Source organism: Pinus tabuliformis, chromosome 1_1 (genome assembly GCF_031772625.1).
Source record: "Pinus tabuliformis cultivar Carrire ecotype Pingquan chromosome 1_1, CPIR1, whole genome shotgun sequence".
NCBI lineage: Eukaryota > Viridiplantae > Streptophyta > Pinopsida > Pinales > Pinaceae > Pinus > Pinus tabuliformis.
In genome coordinates, this window is record NC_142297.1 from 178,964,761 (window position 1) to 178,980,312 (window position 15,552).

Sequence of the window (15,552 nt, forward strand, 5' to 3'; positions counted from 1 at the left end):
ATGCCTATCACAAGCTACATGAAATCCTTTCTCGATGGCTCCTCACGCACAACCTTGAATCCCCTTGCACATCTCTCTCACGCTTTATTCAAGGAAAGTTAACAATAATACATGTCCACTACATGCTTAGGAAAGCTTGTTGAACTTTGAAAATATGAATTGATGCACTAAATATGGTGTTTCCAAGCTAAGCCTCTTTGAGGTATTCACAAATGGTCATTGTTGAATCTATTACTAATGTTTCCACTAACCATTGATACCTAATAAATCAAGATGAAATTTGAAGAATTCCATCATGACTGTACTCAGGGACATGTTGGAATTTAACGCTCGACTTGCCCAAGGAAAATTCACTATTAATAATACCTTCATAAGATATTAATCATATTAATAGCATTAATAGCAATGATTTTATCTTGATACTACTTACTAAGAAAATATTAACACTAACATGGCGTAGCTTCAAATTACCTTAAAGTTTCCCTAGATTTTCCTTTACCAGTCATTTAGGAGCACAAGATGGCATTAACATGATGGACAGGTAATTGGGGGCTTAAACATATCATTTAACACCTTGTGTAGGTTTTATAAAGAAAAAGGCTCCAAGAAAGATAACTCAAAACTTGATTGGAGATCAACTTAACAACTTTCTATGCTTTCAAGTGATTTTTTTAATGAGGATATACTCTATGTAATCTATTCCAGACTTTGTCATACTTGAAGAGTTCCCCTTTTTTTCTTATGAAAAATTTAGGATCTCTTGATTGATCTCATTGGTCTTTCATGACTCTTTGTAGTTGACTACTTTTTCTAGGGCTTCCTTTAGGAATATAGATCTGAATTCGGTTATTACACCATTATGGTAGATTACTCGTTCTTGTAATTTGTGCCAATGATAAGAACCTTTTCCAGTCCTTTAAAAATATTTAGATTTCACTTGTCAAGCCCTTTGATTTATCATTAATTTGTCCAATTGAAAACTTTTAGAGACAACCTTGTATTGCATCTATATTTTGAACCAAATTATGGCATCATTGCAATAGAAAATTAGTTGTCTGTTGTCCTTGTGTCAAAAATCTACGTTGCAGTCATAAAATAAAAATGTAACATTAGTTGCTTTTGAGAATTGATAAGGGTGATCTGATCCATGGAGGTGCTAAAGATGGTTAATATTAGTATGTACTTGAGGATGGGTGAAAGATATTGGGATGCTTACTTTTGATGTTGCGTTAGAAGTACATTACTAGGATTAACTAGTATATTGATTTCTTTATAGATGAAGCAACATTATGTGAGCAATTCTCACCTTTTATATCTTTCAAAAAGTATCATCATTGTTGAAGCTTTAGTTTTGTGTACTTATCTTTGCAAGTACTAATGTCGGTGTGGTCAACGTTTATATACTTAGTTGTGCTCAATATTTGTGTTGCCTTCTTACTTTCCTTACTTAAAAATGGGCACAATTAACTTTACATGGCTTATTATATAAGTACTTGTCTATTGATATGGATTTGTTAACTTATCTTGAAAATCTCTTCATTGATTTTAACAGGTTTAGCATATGGAAAATTGACTGGTATTGCACGAAAAACCTTGAAGACGGACATAGTGCATTTCTTTGAAGGTTGCAATTTGAAACCAGAGGATATAAAGTTTGCATACAATAGGGTCTATGCTCCCCTTGGCATGTAAGATTTTTTCAACTTTTTTTTTCTCAACTTTGTTAAACATAATGTTTTGAAAGCACCAAATGGTACAGGGTGGTTGTCTTGAATAATAGTTTACATGGCTAAGCTTAAAAATGCAACTAAAATATGGTTCCTAATCATACAACCTTCCTCTTGCAAATTGGCTATTATATATGCATATACATCAAGAACTATAAATGCATTTAGCATTAACTTGCTATCAACATTTTAAATATTTATGTTATGCTTTGCTACAACTCTTTGTTCTCATTCTTTGCTTTGGTATTGACATTGCTTTTCTTGTGTATTTCATGGGTGGGAGATGCTTTAGGCACTCCTTTTGTTGATGTTGGTATTGCTTGTACTTGTGAATATTGCCACTCCTCAATTTGCTTGAGGTCTGTAGTAGTGAAAGAGCTATGGATGGTTAGGGTGCTAACTTGGTTTCATGGATTGTCGATGACATGGATGATGATGTGCTAGATGTTGGATGACGTATTGCCTTATATTCTTGTTTATCATAGAGATAACATTACATTTGATCATGTGGTGTTTTAGTTTCCATTCTGATGCAGGAGCATCTGAGGACCCTTAATGAAAAGTCAAAGTTAGAGCTATGGAGGAGGAGACATGGACAATCATGTAAACTGGGAGCAAATTTTATGTTAAAAACGAGCTAATTTGATGGAATTGATAAGTCTCTAGAAGACTTAATATAATGTAATTATCTGCCAAGTATGTGCGTTGAGAGATTTAGGCAATTTGTGAGAGGAAATCGTGATCTGAGATGATGCACGACTTTGTAATTTCTCTGTAAAGAGTCTGTGTTGTGTGACAGAAAAATAGAGAGAGTGAGAGGGAGAGCATAGACCGAGAGTGCGGATTCAATGTAGTCGAGAGGAGAATTGTAACTAAGGCTGAAATGCCTTAGAATGTAATCTAATTCTATGTGTAATATAAGATATACGTGTTATGTGGATTTCTGTATGCATGTTTTTGATTTACATATATATTCATCACTATGAGTGAAATTGCGTGTCACGAGATTGTTGATCGACGACCGATCACTATAAGGATCGATGGCGATCCAATGTAAAACTCGTTAACTGTTGTATAAGTGTCGTGGGTGTGTAGGCAGAGTTAATCTGGGTGGAAAGGTGAATTCCATCATAAGCAAACAAGCGTAGAGGGAGCCGTCGGATCGTTTAGATCAATGGATATGAATGGTGGAGGAATAGACCACGGGGGATAGGAGAGCACTGATGCCTGGATCATGGTCGAAGGCCCGCACTCAATCAAAATCGTCGATTTCATTTTCAATGCTTATGTCATAGTCAACTACGGGGGTTGAGAGCTTGATAATCTGCATGCTAGTTGAAGGGCCACAGACTGTAGGATTTGATTGATTTTGTTATCTAACGGATATCGACCATAAAGATGATCGAATGATAATCTCCGAACAGACCCGAACATTTATGGATTGAGGACTGATAATTCTTATCGGCTTCGTAAGGTCGGGTGAGGTCGCACAAGTGGTCCGTGCGATACCACTATCGACCGTTAGATCAAGTGTGTCTTGATCAAACGGTGGAGGATCAACGATCAGTTTCGCATTGCAATATTTCATGAACCGTGGTTGGAAGAATTGCGAAATGCGATGTGCGATCGAAGGATTGTTGTGCGGACCCGAGGAGTTCATGGACACGGGTTTATTTCATTTGGAGTATGGTCTTATGCATTTAGGTGGAACCAACTTAGTTGGCGGATTATACGTCATTCTGCTGTTCGGTGATTGGTTGGGTTTTGTTTTAAATCCACCAATGTAACTTTTCCGATTGGTATAGGTGGGCCATAACCCACAGGCTCACGTAAGGTAATTATGAAAACTAGGGAAATTGCCTTTTGGCCGTTTTTCCTGCGTCAAAGTGGTATTAGAGCAGGGAAAGGTTTCTTGCGAGTAGAAAGAAGATTTTGTGTGCAAAAAGGGGAAAGTCAATGTGAAAGTCAACGTGGGACGAATGCTGTTCAAATGCTGTTCAATTGCTGTTCAATTGTTGTTCAATTGTTGTTCAGTTGCTGTTCAATTGCTGTTCGATTACTGTTCGATTGCTGTTCAATTGTTGTTTAGTTGTTGTTCAATTGCTGTTCAATTGCTGTTCAGTTGCTGTTCAACTGCTGTTCAATTGCTGTTCAGTTGCTGTTCAATTGTCGTTCAATTGTTGTTGTTCAATTGTGCTATTCAGTTGCTGTTCAATTGATCGCCCGCGTCATTTTAAGAGAAAGGAGGAGGTACAGTTGTGTGAATATTGGTGAGTTTGTGATCTTCATATTGTCGTACAGGTAGCGGCAGAAGAAGGTGAGAAGATTGCTGCAGCCTAGAGCATGGAGTGCTCAAATGGTTCCAAAGAAGAGAGAACCAGAGAGATGCCAAAAGACTGAGCTTAGAGGAGAGAAGCTTGGTGAGGTATTGTGTGACAGAGGAGATTGATACTGTAGAGGTTTTGTGCAGCTCACAGAAAGATCATGAAAGCAGTTCCATTGAGGAAGTGGATAGAATTGCTATGGGATGGAGAAGCATATGACCCGGAGGTCATAAATTTTTGTGCCTCGGGAGTCTGATGCAGGAGCATCCGACCACCCTTAATCAAAAGTCAAAGTCAGAGCTATGGAGGAGGACACGTGGACAATCATGTAAATCGGGAGCAAATTTTTGTTAAAAATGAGCTAATTTGATGGAATTGATAAGTCTCTAGAAGACTTAATTTAATGTAATTATTTGCCAGGTATGTGCGTTGAGAGATTTAGGCAATTTGTGAGAGGAAATCGTGATCTGAGATGATCCATGACTTTGTAATTTCTCTATAAAGAGTCTGTGTTGTGTGACAGAAAAACAGAGAGAGTGAGAGGGAGAGCATAGACAGAGAGTGTGGATTCAATGTAGTCGAGAGGAGAATTGTGACTAAGGTTGAAATGCCTTAGAATGTAATCTAATTCTGTGTGTAATATAAGATATACGTGTTATGTGGATTTCTGTATGCCTGTGTATGATTTACATAATATTCATTACTATGAGTGAAATTCCGTCTCACGAGATTGTTGATTGACCATCGATCACTGTAAGGATCGATGGGGATCCAATGTAAAACTCGTTAACTGTTGTATAAGTGTCGTGGGTGTGTAGGCAGAGTTAATCTGGGTGGAAAGGTGAATTCCATCATAAGCAAACAAGCGCAGAGGGAGTCGTCGGATCGTTTAAATCAACAGATATGAATCGTGGAGGAATAGACCACGGGGGATAGGAGAGTACGAATGCTTGGATCATGGTCGAAGGCCCACAGTCAATCAAAACCGTCGATTTCATTTTCAACACTTATGTCATAGTCAACTATTGGGGTTGAGAGCTTGATAATCCGTGTGCTAGTTGAAGGGCCGCAAACTATAGGATTTGATTGATTCCGTTATCTAACAGATATCGGCCCTAAAGATGATCGAACGATAATCTCTGAACGGACCCAAACATTTATGGATCGAGGACTGATAATTCTTATTGGCTCCATAAGGTCGGATGAGCGTCGCGCAAGTGGTCTGTGCGATACCACTATTGACCGTTAGATCAAGCGTGTCTTGATCAAACGGTGGAGGATAAACGATCAGTTTCCCATCAATATTTCATGAACCGTGGCTGAAAGAATATGCGATGTGCGATCGGAGGATTACTGTGCGAACCTAAGGAGTTCATGGACGCTGGTTTATTTCATTTGGAGTCCAGTCTTATGCATTCAGGTGGAACCGGCTTAGTTGGCGGATTATGCGTCATTCTGCTGTTCGGTGGTTGGTTGGGTTTTGTTTAAAATCCACCAATGTAACGTTTCCGATTGGTATAGGTGGGCCATAACCCACAGGCTCACGTAAGGTAATTATGAAAACTAGGGAAATTGCCTTTTGGGGGTTTTTCTTGCGTCACATTCCTTTCTAAATGATTGGATATGAGGATATATGGATCCCTTGGTGGAACAACTTAGCACTTTGGGGCTTGTTGCTACAAAATCTGGCAGGCCTTGCGAGAGGCCTCAGAAGGCAAAGGCCAGACCTTGTTGCAACAATGAGGGAAATTGCTATTGTCACCTCAATAATCTACCTCCTGCTCTTTTGTGGGATTGCACCACAAGCGAAGCTTTCCGGTGATCACCTAAAGGGTATTCTAGATTATATGGCTCTAGGTGATGTGGATATAGGTGTTGATTTTCTAGTGCAATCAAGACTAGTATAGTTTTTAAAAAATTGATAACTACTTCTAGTGACATAATTAAACTTCTTCTAACATTCCAATCATTAAGCAGTTATACATGAAAAACATTGAATTTCATCAATAGAGCAATAGAGATCACATTGAATAGTAAACAAGAGACAAGGGACACCAAAAATTAGGCTCATAGCCAGGGAAAAACCAATGAGTTGAAAAACCCAACGAGTTTTTCCTTATTAGAGATAAATTTTGCCCAATTCCAACTTATACAATAACCGGTCAAAGGTCAATTATTGACCATCCAAAATATCTGAGTCAAACTAGTCAAATGAGAGAGAAACCATACTAATCTTTTCCACAATCAAAGTCAAGTCAACAAGTCGTATTTTGTCTTGTAGAAGTTCGGTCAAATTGCAGGTCAACACAGAGAATCACCACAGAAAGTCAATGAAAGTCAATGTAGATCACACAGTCAACAAGATTGAAATTCGGGAGCCACAGTCAAAGATGCCACAAAATATTAGCCCTTCAAAGCAGTTTGGTCAAACAATAGAAGGACAAGTCAACATTGGTCAATGTAGTAAAAAAATAGAAAGTCAACACTAGTCAAAGATGCTCTTGTCTTCCTTCACACGTGTGAGAGTTCCTGCAATTTCAGATTGAATTTGTTGTGTGATGAGATTCCAAAATGAGCTCCAACGAAGTCATATTTATATGTAGTTGAGGAGGTGCCTTTTCACGCATGTGGGGCCGACTTGTCCTTTTTGAGGCTGACTTGGTTAAAGTTGAGAATATGAAATGTCTCCATTATTTTCCAATGAAAATGTTGACCATAGCTACCCAATTTTTCAACACTCCCTCTTAGCTAGGGAGGTACTTTTCATTCCCTCTCAAGATCAATCTCCCCGACCAATCCATAGGTTTCTTGACTCACAACCTAAGGGATAAGCACAAGTCTCTCTCTTTATCAAGATCAATATCCCCGACCAATCCATAGGTCCCCCGACCCACAACCTAAGGGAGAGATTATCAGTCTCATCATAAGGAAAATCCATAGCATCCAACGCATCCCACAAGCCACAAGCCCATGGCATCCAGATTAGTGCCCTACTGACCAGTGGGATCAATCAATGAGGCCAAACCAATCATATGCACAAGATACATCTCCCCAACCAATCCATAGGTCTCCCGGCCCACAGCGTAAGGGAGGAAACTTGAGATTAATCTCGTCGACCAATCCATAGGTCTTTTGATCACTACCTAAGGGTGAGATCACAAAATCAATATCCTCGACCAAACTGGTTTCCCAGTAAAAATCTCAAGGATCACTCCATGCCTCGGAACCAAGCTCCCCAACCAGACTCGTTGCCCTTCCGTCAATTGACCTAAGGGAGTGATAATCTTCCCTACCAATTCATAGGTCTCCCAATCACAGCCTGAGGAATATTGTCCATCATATGATGCTATACAATCAGTGCTCCCTTTCTCTTAGGGAGGTTTCTCAACAACTCCAAGTTGTTCTTTGAAATATGCAAACTTCATTCGGGACAACAACTTTGTCAATACATCAATAACCTGCTCATTAGTAGGGACATACTCAAGCCTCACAGAGTCACAACTCGCCTCTTGACAATATTCCAGATGTAATGATACTTGATCTCAATGTGCTTCGACCTATCATGAAACACCAGATTCTCAGAAAGCTTCACAAAACTTTGATTATCACAATATATAATGGTCGATTCCAACACTTGATCAAATAAACCATCAAACAATTTTCAAAGCCACACAACTTCATAACAAGCTGAACATGCTACTATATACTCAACTTCAGCATATTTAAAGCAACAAAAGTTTACTTTCTAGTAGACCATTAGATCATAACGAAGCCCAAACCAAAACAAAATCTATAAGTGCTCCTTCTATCATTAGAGCTTCCATCTCAATTATCATCAGTAAATCCATGTAGCTGTCATTCTCCATTAGAAGCATATTTCATACCATATTCAATGGTACCATGCAAATATCTCAGAATATGTTTTGCTACAACCCAATGCACATGTCAGTGCTCAACCAAGAATTGGCTCAACGTGTTCATAACGTGGCAAATATCATGTCTAGTGTTCACATTTGGTGCTCTAAAGTGGATTGGGGCACGAGTAATGGTCTCATGGGTCTCCCTATGAAAAATAAACCTATATACTGCTCTAAATGTGGGCACAAAAGATAGTGCTTGCCCTGCCATGTCTCATGGATGAGACAAACCTCCTCTGAGCCTCAGACTAGCTGCCAAACCTTGTATATACTGCTAAGCCATCTAGGGGCACTGTTGGCCCAAGTGCATCTCGCATATAATGTGGGGAAATGAACAAGCTGCTAAAGGTGCTGAGGGCGCCCATGAGTTGAGATAATGCTATATCATATGACAGAGTCCCATGGCTCTCAACGCATCCCCTAAAAGTGTCAGTATGATCCTTTAGTGGGCTTGGGCCCTAGTTAAGTTGCCCAACCCATGATGAAACCACTTGCCAGTTAAGTTGCCCAACCCTCACCCTCAGGTACAATATGCATCTAAGTGAAACAAGCTTGTTAATCAAGGGCACAAATGAGACTTCATAATGGGTTTCCCTTCCAATTTGGGGCTTAGAGCATGTAATGGTGTTACCTCCATAGGTAGGAGTGGCTAATAAACAATCCAATTAGGTGTTCCTAGCCCCTAAAGGGAAATACATATCCAAGGTACATCCTTCAAGTGGTAGGTGCCATGTGGATAATGATGATGTGGATTGGGATACGTGGGTCTCAAGGCCAAATGTCATGGGATCAAGGGTGGTAATGATGAGGGATGCCCACATGTTTGGGTGTATGAATGTAGGAGGGAGCAATCGTGGTACATGATTTACCTGACCTTTGTTTTTGCACCCTTCTTCATTTGCCTTTTGCCTTCTATTGATTTTTCTTTGATTATACTGCTCGGGGCTCCAGGGGATGAGAACATGCTGTGTATGATATAATAGTGATTACTCCCTTAAGTTGGGCAACTCGTCGCCCACTAGGGGTTGGGACATGCATGGGTTCCTTAATGATGCAGGGGGCACTCAAGGGGGGCCTTAGGAACCAAGGTGATCACCATACTGATAAAGGGGTAGAACCCATGCTTGGCTTTTGCTCACATGCTAATATTTTATTGTCTCGACCATCTTTTGCATTTTGTGGTATTATTTCCTTTTGTATGTGGGCATGGCATGCTTTTATCTTTTTTTAGCTGCATCAACCTTCGAGGTATTATTCCAGGCCTAGCCCAGACATGTGGACAAGGGGAGGGGGGTACCAGAGCCTTATGGACCCAACAGTCACATGGACCTAGAGGGGAAGATGATGAAATAGGGCATGTAATGTATGGAGGGGAGTGAAAATTATGGAATGGGAAAATGGGACTGGGCCACCAAATTTAGGTTTTCAAAAGTAGTGACCATCCTGAAGCCCTAATACAATAGGGAAGATCCCACAGGACTAGGGTTGACGATTAACCCCCCATTTAAGGTGAGGGAACAAGACTACAGTTGAAACCCTTCCTTCCAAGTTACCCAATAATCCATACCCAAGAGTTCCCCAGGAAAAACACGTATAAACACTCGATTGCACAATGAAAGACATACCTTTAAGATTGGATGACCCACCTTCAAACATACGTTCTCGACAATTGGGCAAGGGGACATGTCACTGGCTCAGGGAGCGGATATCAGTTGGCACAATATCGGCTACACTGGTGGGTGTCGGGGTTGTTGGTTGCCGATTAAAGAAAAATCTAGGAGAAATTATTTCCTATTGGGTCACCCATAGGTGGTGGGTAACATCTAGCTCCAATTGGGACATGAGCTCTTTGTAGAGTGCATGAACCATGTACTTGAACGAGGAGGTCATGAGAACACCAATGATCCTCTGGGACCACAGGTCTGTATCCTTTGCATCACAAACAATTGTTGGAAGCATCTGTCCTTGCGTACTTTTATTGCCCATGTTTTCATCAAATAATACAAACCATACTGGAAATAAATTTCTATTCTAAAATGCAAGTCCAAACTAAATGCATCTACTCTAGCATGAGAACATGATATGTTGATGTTAGCCATGCAGAATTCAATATGCAATACATTCTACTCTACCATGGATGTTACATTATGCAAATACTAAGTGTAATCATATAGCCAATATAACCAACATATTATTAGATCAATATAAAAGCACTGCCCCTTATGAACCATCATGAGGTAGGGGAACCAAATACCACTTTTCCCATTTCAAGATTTTCTTGATGAATGGTAAGGGTGGGGGGTAGGAACATATGAGGACCATGCATCAAGGATCATGGATGAGGAGGGAAAAGAGGAATCCAACTCATGCAACCTTTCTTGCAATGAGAATATGGAGAACTCAATGACCAAGCTCATAAACTTTCGATGAATAGCAAGCTTGGGCATATCCTCCTTATGGCATGAAGAGATAGATTGCTCATACACATCCACAATCACATCATCCCAATTATCAAGGAAGGAACAAGGTGGAGTACAATCATCATATCTTGGGAAGAACCACAACCCCCTTTCAAGGCATTGGGAAGGCTTCTCAATTTCATGGCTCCCAAGAGATTCATTAAGAGGGGCATCAAACTCCTCTTGGCTACTAATGACATCATGATCATTGGATTGAGGATCATCATCTTGAAACATATAAAATATGCCTTTCCAGTAAGCCATTTATTGCCATGCACATTGTATGGAGTTGCTAGCGTGAACTTGAAATGCCTTGAGAGATGCTTGCTTCACCCTACAAGCATTGACTTTGAAGTTCAATGAAGAACTAGGGCTTCGTTCTTCCAATGGAGTTACCAAATAAGGATCTATATTGTCATTAAGGAAGAAGGTGAATATTTCATAAAGGTAGACTCGCTTCTTCCCTTACAACGACGCCAAAAATGTTGCCACACAATCTAACAGGGGTCCTAGGAGGGGAACCTATTGGACAACGACTAGCCCAAATGACAATAATGGGACAAAGACCCATTGTCACTTTAGTCAGTGTCCCCTACTCTTTACAGAATTTTACCGATGGGAGGAGTCCCAGTATGAAGGAAATCACTTATAATGATGGGATCAATGATAAGGTATGAAGTGATTCCCAAGGCCCATTCAAGGAGAGTCTCAATTAGGGCCCAATGATTCAAAGGAAGTTAAAGGCTCTCCAAGAAAAGACCTAGGAGGAAGATCTAGATTTAGGGCTTGAGATTTTCAATGATGATGAGTATACCTAAGATCAAGTCTTCCAAGATGATATAGGACCTCTCAAAGCTTTGTAAGATGCTTAGACACCTTAAATAGTCTTTTGCTATTGTTGAGAGACCTAATTACGACTTACGCTAGACCTAGGATTTAAGATATACGTAAGAGGAAATTCCTCCATAGCCTTCACTAGGTCAAGGCAAGATAGAAGAAAGGGTCTCTTGAGGTTTATTCCACTGAATACCAAGCTCATATGACCCTCAAGAAAGCCACCAATCCAATAGGTTCAAACTAGGTTACCCTTATAGGGCACACCTAAGGCATCAAGATTTGTGGAGAATCCATCGTGGGAACTCAACCAAATTTTGGTATCCTATAGAGTAAACACAGAGGGAGAGTCCTATCCAGACGGATTCTCAAAATTCCCTCTCTAATGCAATTCATGGGATGCCCTAGCTAGATGCCTAAAGGAGAGGGGCCGAAGATTTAGAAGAGAGAAAAAGGAATAAATTTGTGGATAGAAGTTAAAGATGACCATGAAGGGATATGATTAGTGCCTAGACCGTTGGGTGTATAGAGTCATAAATGTTTTAGATGAGCTAATTAGGTCCTTAAGGAGGCCAAAAGTAGAAGCCCTAGTTGCCACTTTCAACAATTACCCTCTTTAAGCAAAGTCAATGGAGTTTCATGGACAAATTACAATAATTCTCCACTAGGAACATTCATTTCATATCATCAATGAGTAACACATGCAAAATTTCCCAAGATCACAATTTTGCACCATATTCAATAAATTAGGGCATAAATCTTCACCATGAGAACGAATTCCATGCATTAGACATTACATAAAGATATTCAACAAAAAGAAGCACCTACTAGACAATATTAAGCATATCCATCCATTAAACAATGAAAAAGAGGCTTCAAAACGATGCCAAACCAAATTCAAATGTCAAAGTGCATTTATAAACATCCAAAACAATCCCAAATTGCAAGTCTGAATTCTCTTAGTAGTGCGAAAATCCCAAGTGATGATGCTTTCTCACAATGGGAGAGAGTTTTATTTATATGTGACCTTTCCTAATCCGAACTAGCCTAGTTAGCCCCAACAATAATAAAATAATGTGCAAAATACTAATCCTTGGTGAGAAGCCCACCAAGTAGCTCATAAAGTGATGACCAAGCCATCCATAAGTGAACCAAAATGATGAAATCATTGTGTAGAAGGGCCCATGGAAGGCCAAGTTGAGTCCTCAAGGTGCCATAGTGAGAGAGAGAGCTCCATGAATGATGGACAAGAGGTTGGCCCCTTAATCTTTATGTAAATGATCATGTGATGCTCCAAAGTGGCTTTGGGGCACAAGTAATGGTCTCTTGGGTCTCCTGATGCAAAATAAAACTATACACTGCTTCTAATGAAGGCACAGAAGATGGTGCTTGCTCTCCCATGTCTCACGGATGAGACAAACCTCCTCTGGGCCTTAGACGAGCTGCCAAACCCTGTATATACTGCTAAGACGACTGGGGACGCTGCTGGTCCAAGTGCATCATCTTCCATATAATGTGTGGCAATGAACAAGCCGCTAAAGGTGTTGAGGGCGCCCATATGAGACAATGCTATATCACATGACAGAGTTCCATGGCTCTCAACCCATCCCCTAAAAGTGTCAATATGATCCTATGGTAGGCTTGGGCCCTAGTTAACTTGCCCAACCCATGATAAAACCACTCGCCAATTACACATAAGATCGAATGCGTCTCCTCACCCTTAGGTACACTATGCATCTAAGTGAAACAAGCTTGTTAATCGAGGGCACAAATGATACCTCATAATGGGTTTCCCTTCCAAATTTGGGGCTAAAGCATCTATTGGTGTTACCTCCCTAGGTACGAGTGGCCAATAAACAATCCTATTAGGTGTTCCTAGCCCCTAAAGGGAAAGACGAATCCATGCATTAGCATTACATAAAGATATTCAACAAAAAGAAGCACCTACTAGACAATATTTATTATTAAGCATATCCATCCATTAAACAATGAAAAAGAGGCTTCAAAACGATGCCAAACCAAATCCAAATGTCAAAGTGCATTTATAAACATCCAAAACAATCCCAAATTGCAAGTCTGAATTCTCTTAGTAGTGCGAAAATCCCAAGTGATGATGCTTTCTCACAATGGGAGAGAGTTTTATTTATATGTGACCTTTCCTAATCCGAACTAGCCTAGTTAGCCCCAACAATAATAAAATAATGTGCAAAATACTAATCCTTGGTGAGAAGCCCACCAAGTAGCTCATAAAGTGATGACAAAGCCATCCATAAGTGAACCAAAATGATGAAATCGTTGTGTAGAAGGGCCAATGGAAGGCCGAGTTGAGTCCTCAAGGTGCCATAGTGAGAGAGAGGGCTCCATTAATGATGGACAAGAGGTTGGCCCCTTAATCTTTATGTAAATGATCATGTGATGCTCCAAAGTGGCTTTGGGGCACAAGTAATGGTCTCTTGGGTCTCCTGATGCAAAATAAAACTATACACTGCTTCTAATGAAGGCACAGAAGATGCTGCTTGCTCTCCCATGTCTCACGGATGAGACAAACCTCCTCTGGGCCTCAGACGAGCTGCCAAACCCTGTATATACTGCTAAGACGACTGGGGGCACTGTTGGTCCAAGTGCATCATGTTCCATATAATGTGTGGCAATGAACAAGCCGCTAAAGGTGTTGAGGGCGCCCATAAGATGAGACAATGCTATATCACATGACAGAGTTCCATGGCTCTCAACCCATCCCCTAAAAGTGTCAATATGATCCTATGGTAGGCTTGGGCCCTAGTTAACTTGCCCAACCCATGATAAAACCACTCGCCAATTACACATAAGATCGAATGCGTCTCCTCACCCTTAGGTACACTATGCATCTAAGTGAAACAAGCTTGTTAATCGAGGGCACAAATGATACTTCATAATGGGTTTCCCTTCCAAATTTGGGGCTAAAGCATCTATTGGTGTTACCTCCCTAGGTACGAGTGGCCAATAAACAATCCTATTAGGTGTTCCCAACCCCTAAAGGGAAAGACATGTCCAAGGTACATCCTTCAAGTGGTAGGTGCCATGTGGACTGGGACACAGGGGTCTCAAGGCCAAATGCCATGGGCTCAAGGGTGGTAATGATGAGGTATGCCCACATGTTTGGGTGTGTGAATGTAGGAGGGAGCAATTTTGGTACATGAGTTACCTCAACCTTTGTTTTTCCACCCTTCTTCATTTGCCTTTTGCCTTTTATTGATTTTTCTTTGATTATACTGGTCTGGGCTCTAGGGGATGAGAGCATACTATGTATGATATAACAATGATTTTCCCCTTAAGGTGGGGCAGTTCATTGCCCACTAGGGGTTGGGACATGCATGGGATCCTTAATGATGAATGGGGCACTCAAGGGGGGACCCTAGGTGTTGAAATAAGTAACTAGGTTCGATGTTAATAAATATGAAATGTAATCTTGATTCTTGTATATTGTAAAAAGAAAGAAAAATTATTATTATTATTTTTGTAGCATGGGTTTCATGCTCAAGGTCAATTTATTTATAGGTCAAGCAACCAATGAGTGCTTTTAGGGTTTGTCATAGAGTTGTCATATATGAAAGACCCCATTAGGCATATTGTATCATGTCAAGAAAATTATTGTAAGTCAAAAATTGTCATAAGACTCCCTCCAAGACAAGTCGGCCTAACAGTCAACAAGTCGGTGCTCAAGCAAAAACAAGTCAGCGTCATAAGGGCTATTCGACCTCCACAAGAAGCCTATATATAAGGTATTCAACCTTACGGAAGGGCATCCAACAAGTTCTATCAATGACAAGAAAAGGAAACCTAGAAGGAGCGAAGGAGAAGAAGACCTAAAAGAAGAAGAAAACCGAAGATTTTAAGGACTAATTTTGGGCTAAATCTTCCACACGTGTGAAAGGAATTAGGGCATCACACATTTGCAGCTAGACCAAATCGCAGTCACATCAAGGAGGGGAATATAGTGGCAAGAGACATCAAGATTGAAGGCCAAATCATCAAGGAAAGGGAAGCATACCAAGCGAAGGAGAAAAGAGACCCATACCACCATAATCCTACCACACGTCGAGCTAGGGTTTTTGCACGAAGGCTGAGAATTACAGTCCAGTATTGCAAGTACGAAATTGTGGTCAATGGAAAAGTTGCATTTATTGTGAAGCAATGCTCCAATATTGACTTGGGTTGACTTAGTGAAGGACAAGTTCATCTAAAGGAGAAGCTGACTTTATCTTGGAGGGTTCTCCGAGAAGAGTTTTAAGTCTTGGAATTCGTCATTTAA

The 15,552-nt window shown here is 40.3% G+C and overlaps 1 protein-coding gene across 2 annotated transcripts in view; it reads left to right on the forward strand.

Annotated features, from left to right (window-relative positions):
• The window catches only part of LOC149212137 (uncharacterized), a 162,304-nt gene that overhangs the window by 77,201 nt on the left and 69,551 nt on the right, over positions 1-15,552 (forward strand). For both annotated transcript variants that reach the window (XM_089391730.1, XM_089391729.1), the window contains one exon: positions 1,553-1,688. In XM_089391730.1, the coding sequence (XP_089247856.1) occupies positions 1,553-1,688 (136 nt within the window). The remainder of the gene's footprint in view (positions 1-1,552; positions 1,689-15,552) is intronic.